Here is a 5,060-nt window from a genome sequence, read left to right as displayed (position 1 = left end):
TCTCTGGGTCGGCCGGGATCCTGGCCAAGATTTCACACAGAACGATGCCGAAGGAGAAAACATCCACCTGAACCAAGCAGCAGATTAATCAGACTGATGACGACAACATGAAGCTCTACATTTCCATCTGTCAGTTAGGCCAGTTAACRCCTAGTGGAGACTGAGAAAGGATGACCTGGATGAGTCTTCTTACACAGTGATGTGTTGACATGGACTTCATATGTTGTGGAATATTATAACATAGAAAATGTACCTCTGGCATTAACAGTTTTTAAAGGCTGCTAGTGGTAAGTGTCAACTTCTAACAGATCATTTCCAAGGCTGGGTTTAGGCATCAGAGCCGAAAGAGCTACATAACTATCACCTCTGAAAATCTAAAAATACAACTTAACACAATACATAATTTTGAAACGTTAAAGCATTTAAAGTAGAAAGAATCTAGACAGGAAGTTTATTATGAATTTTGCAGACCTTATCGTAGAGGCTGTGGGTTCCAAAACTTCCTTAGTAAGAGAGCAGACAGGCAGTACGACATGGCTGTGAATATCATGGCATCAAGATTCCAAACAGAAGATGACAAATTTGACCTAATTTCATAGTAAACACACATTATTTTTGCTTCAGCCTGCGGCTGGCGCAGGTTGTGATAAGTCAAACGAGAATCCAAAATAACTCCTAGATATTTAAGAGTCGTGATAGCAGAAGGAGGTTTGGTATAATGAAACATCTTTTTTTTTCTACATGAAAAATTAATTCATGCACACAGTGTTTTTATATATATTAATAGTCAAATAGTTATCTTGTAACCAGCACTGAAGTTGTTGAAGATCTCCATGTAACAGATTGAATATTTGAGCCAGATAAAAAAAGAACAGTAGCATCATCATGTATTAAAGCTGCAGTACATAACTTTTAGAATTTTTTTTTTTTTACATATTTGTTGAAACTGTCATCAGGTTATGACAGTTTGGTATGAGACAGATAATCTGTGAAACGGTTGAGCTCCTGCACCTTCTCCCTGTGATGACTAGAAACAACCAATCAGAGSCAGGAGGCGGGTCTTAGAGATGTCAATCACACTGTGTGTGATTCTGCTCATTCTGCTCATTCCCCCTATGCTCTCTGCTACACTGTGGCTAGCAGAGCCTGTGGTGAATGCTCAGGCTAGTTAGCATAGCCGTTAATGATGAAGGATAAACGGTTTTCCTGTAACGGTAAGTTGTTTCTCTACCATTAGCACATTTAGCAGTGAGTACATGAGGTTGATTGACAGCGCTAAGCCCCTCCTCCTGGCTCTGATTGGTTGTTTGTGTTCGGGAGCTTCAGAAAACAGTAGCTCAAGGAGGAAGTGGAGCTTTGAGCTCTTACAGATGATCTGTCTCACAGCATACNCAGGAGGCGGGTCTTAGAGATGTCAATCACACTGTGTGTGATTCTGCTCATTCTGCTCATTCCCCCTATGCTCTCTGCTACACTGTGGCTAGCAGAGCCTGTGGTGAATGCTCAGGCTAGTTAGCATAGCCGTTAATGATGAAGGATAAACGGTTTTCCTGTAACGGTAAGTTGTTTCTCTACCATTAGCACATTTAGCAGTGAGTACATGAGGTTGATTGACAGCGCTAAGCCCCTCCTCCTGGCTCTGATTGGTTGTTTGTGTTCGGGAGCTTCAGAAAACAGTAGCTCAAGGAGGAAGTGGAGCTTTGAGCTCTTACAGATGATCTGTCTCACAGCATACTGCGACAACATGGTGACAGTTTCAACAAATATGTAAAAAAATATTTTTAGAAAAGCTCCATACTTCAGCTTTATAGTATTGGAGTGCTTATATATTTTGGGAAGGTCATTAATGTATAATAGAAAACACCCTGGGCCCTAGGAAGAAAACATTTACAATGTAGAAAAGTTTAAAAGAAGTCCAGTTTTATAGAGAAATAGAAGCTCACACGAGGAATGCTTTAACTTCCTGCACACAGAACTAAAACTCCTTCCTGGGAAATGACTGAGGACTCACCTTGCGGTCATACGGCTCTCCTCGGAGCATCTCAGGRGCCATCCAGAAGGCCGAGCCCACCAATGACAACTTCCTGCCAGGATCCTTCACAGGCAGCTCCACCACTTCCCTCGCCAGCCCAAAATCTGTCACCAAGGCCTCCCAGCCCCGAGGAGTCACTCGGACCAAACAGTTCTGGAGGGACCGACGAGAAGAGAACTGCAACGTGAGAATCTGACAGCAGAGGGCAGCGTATATGTACAACTTAAAAAAATAAAAGCTTGATGGATTCATTATGTCATCATTGTTAGAGAGATGTTTTCATGGAGCAACTCAAATGCTGACCGGTTCTGACTGTCAGAACCTTTCAACCTCACTAAATAATTCAACCGGACCACATGCAGAGGCCAGACTCAGTGGGCCGCTGTGGAGCAGGGAAGCCTCCAATTCACTGATCAGCTCTGATCACTCATTTTGCTCTTTAATAAAAAGCAACAGCTTTTAATGGAAACAGAACCTGGRCTGTTTACAGTCTGCGAGCAGGAGGTGTGATGACAGAGAGAAGCAGGAAGTGAGAGATATGATTGCATAACATTAAGTGGTCCCAGATACATGAGTGATGTCTAATGGGAGCTTTTCATGTGGATTGATGGGTTTGTGCGGAGCGCTCTGTGTGCGTACAAATGACGTGGTTGTAGTCTGGCTCGGATACGAGAAACCTCTTCCCTCTGCTAACCTTTCATTACAAGGCCTGACGGAGGGAAAAACTTCACTTAAAGACCTGAGATCTAAATTTAGCAGCTTCATTTAGTCACTTCTTTGGCAGGAAAATCAACAGCTTTGGAGACAGAAATGGAAAGAACAGCAGACAAAAGGAGGAAACCCGAAAGCTCCAAAGAGAACGGCGATTTCTCACAGCTTCACAGAGTCTGTGGCAGTTCAGGAGTCATTTCAACGTCACGAGCYGCGTTTCATTTACACATGTGCAAAACTTTGTCAACATTCTGCCAATGTTGGAAAAAACACAWTTATACAACTGCAGTGTTTCCATTAAATAAGAAACGCAATTAAAATCACACGGGAATAAATTTGTTCACACGATAAGTCATTAAAAACCATGCTACGTCGTATTCCTCCAACTACTTCCTGTCATCGTCTTCTTCATGGTTTGCGCCAGCGGCAACATCCGATTGTTGATCATGTGATTTGTGTGGTGCAAAAAAGTATTTCCATTGCAGTTTTGCGAAATAAACTGGTTTCCACACAGCCAAACAATAATCTCATCCCAAAAGTTTTTATTRAAAAACAAGAGTYTTTCCAAAACTGTCATGGTTTCATAAAGCAAATGTATTTTTGAAATTTTAAATTGCAGTCTATAGAAACACAGCCATTGAMATTTAGGAGTTTTGAAACCATGTAGTCTGAAACTTTATATATTTACCAGATGGTGATCAGAACTGGCCGTTTTTCTAGCCTGATCAACCTCACAGTAAGAACCTTCAAAATTCTGWTCTAGTTAGTGTTTTGTAATAAATGCACTATAAGTAAGCATTATCAGATCTAACAACACTCTTCAGTGTGGATGCTATGACTGAAAAAAGGACTGAGGTAACCATTTTCAAAATCATTGAGGTAACAGAGGTGAACACAAGAGACTGAAATAATACTGAGCAAAAAATTTGGTAAAATATTGTTTTTAGAGTTTAAACGTTTTTGCCGCAGGAGCTGAGATCAGCTCAAAAGTACTTGTGGGCCCAAAAGAGTAAAAGTCAATGAGTAAATGTGATCCTAGTTACTAAARATATAAAGATGATCACTTTATGTTGCATCTTAGATATTTGTAAGTACATTTTAACTGAAAAGTCAAACTTTTTGTCAAAATGTATTAAATTTAGTACTATGCTGTGGTCATAAAATCAGTCCAGGGGCCACAAATGGCCCTGGGGCTCCAGTTTGAACACAAAGGTTTAGACCATTTTCACTTTRTCTACAGAAATCCAAACTTTCTATCCTATCTGGATCAGCAGGTTTTGTAGACGTTTGACGCAAACCAACAACTCTAGAGAATTAGACTGGAGCCAAGTGAGGAGCCACTGGGTGACAGCCAACAGTCTGCAGTTAGCAACAATCTATTAACATAACAACAGAGGCTCTCATGATGTTGCTTTGCATTTCTGGTGGCTTCTTCTGGAAAGCCTGGCAACAGGAGGAGAGACGGCACCGACACACAAGTTCACCCACGCAGCAATTTATGGAGGCTCTTCAAGGCCTCRTACTGTCACTGAGAATAAACACGCAAACGGAGAGAGACTTCCTTCAATGTACAGCGAAGGGTCAGTGCTGGAATTAATTCAGGTAAAATGCAATACAAACTACAAACATAGAGCTGGACAGATAGAGACCCCTGTGCAAATATTCATATCTGTGTGCTTACTTCCAGTCTCAGAGCTAACGTCATGCTGTGGGCAACAAGTGTATTATTTCCACAGCAGATGGGTCACACTTGTTTCTCCTTAATTTATACAAGAACAAGCATGCAGCATTAAGCAGGGAGGGAATAGAAAGCAATATTTTATTCAGAAAAGAACAAAAAAGTCAARATGCAAAAACCTGGGTACATGAAAGGAAGATGCGTTTAAGTCATGAACCAGAACTAGTGGAACATTACACAAAAGTAAGCCCAGCTGTTGTGTAATATTGCTTTCAAAATGTTAAGTAGACAATATTCTGTTCAAAGAACTGAAAATGTGTCTCATAAACACAACTGAACTTGTTCAGAAACGCAGTAAAACCGTAGAAACTTGAGAATACARATGGCCACATAAAAATCTGCTTTAACAATAACTCGTGAGAATCAAAACAAAACACATGAAGAGAGAGGGGTGTGTGGGGGAGTTTGGGRTGCAACTAGCAACTGGTGGTGTGTAGGGGGGTGGCAAGGACCACTGAATAAACCACTGAAGCCTAGGAAACACAATCTATCAGCCAAATTATTGCATTCATTTGATCAATTAATTACATATATTTTAAGACGTTAAATATTTTGACGCAGTTAATGAAAGTTTCTTTA

At 40.7% G+C, this 5,060-nt stretch overlaps 1 protein-coding gene across 1 annotated transcript in view; it reads right to left on the bottom strand.

Annotated features, from left to right (window-relative positions):
• Position 1: 1 nt before the first annotated feature.
• Positions 2-5,060, bottom strand: part of LOC103469606 (dual specificity testis-specific protein kinase 2) — a gene marked incomplete at its 3' end in the record, with an annotated part of 23,543 nt that continues 18,484 nt past the window's right edge. Inside the window, exons 4-5 of the mRNA XM_017306522.1 lie at positions 2,012-2,306; positions 2-67 (exon numbers count right to left, since the gene is read on the bottom strand). Coding sequence (XP_017162011.1) covers positions 2-67; positions 2,012-2,306 — 361 coding nt within the window. The remainder of the gene's footprint in view (positions 68-2,011; positions 2,307-5,060) is intronic.

The sequence above is a fragment of the Poecilia reticulata genome, linkage group LG9 (genome assembly GCF_000633615.1).
Source record: "Poecilia reticulata strain Guanapo linkage group LG9, Guppy_female_1.0+MT, whole genome shotgun sequence".
Taxonomy (NCBI): Eukaryota; Metazoa; Chordata; class Actinopteri; order Cyprinodontiformes; family Poeciliidae; genus Poecilia; species Poecilia reticulata.
Note: the sequence above shows the minus strand (reverse complement) of the source record. Positions and strands in the feature narration are given on the sequence as shown.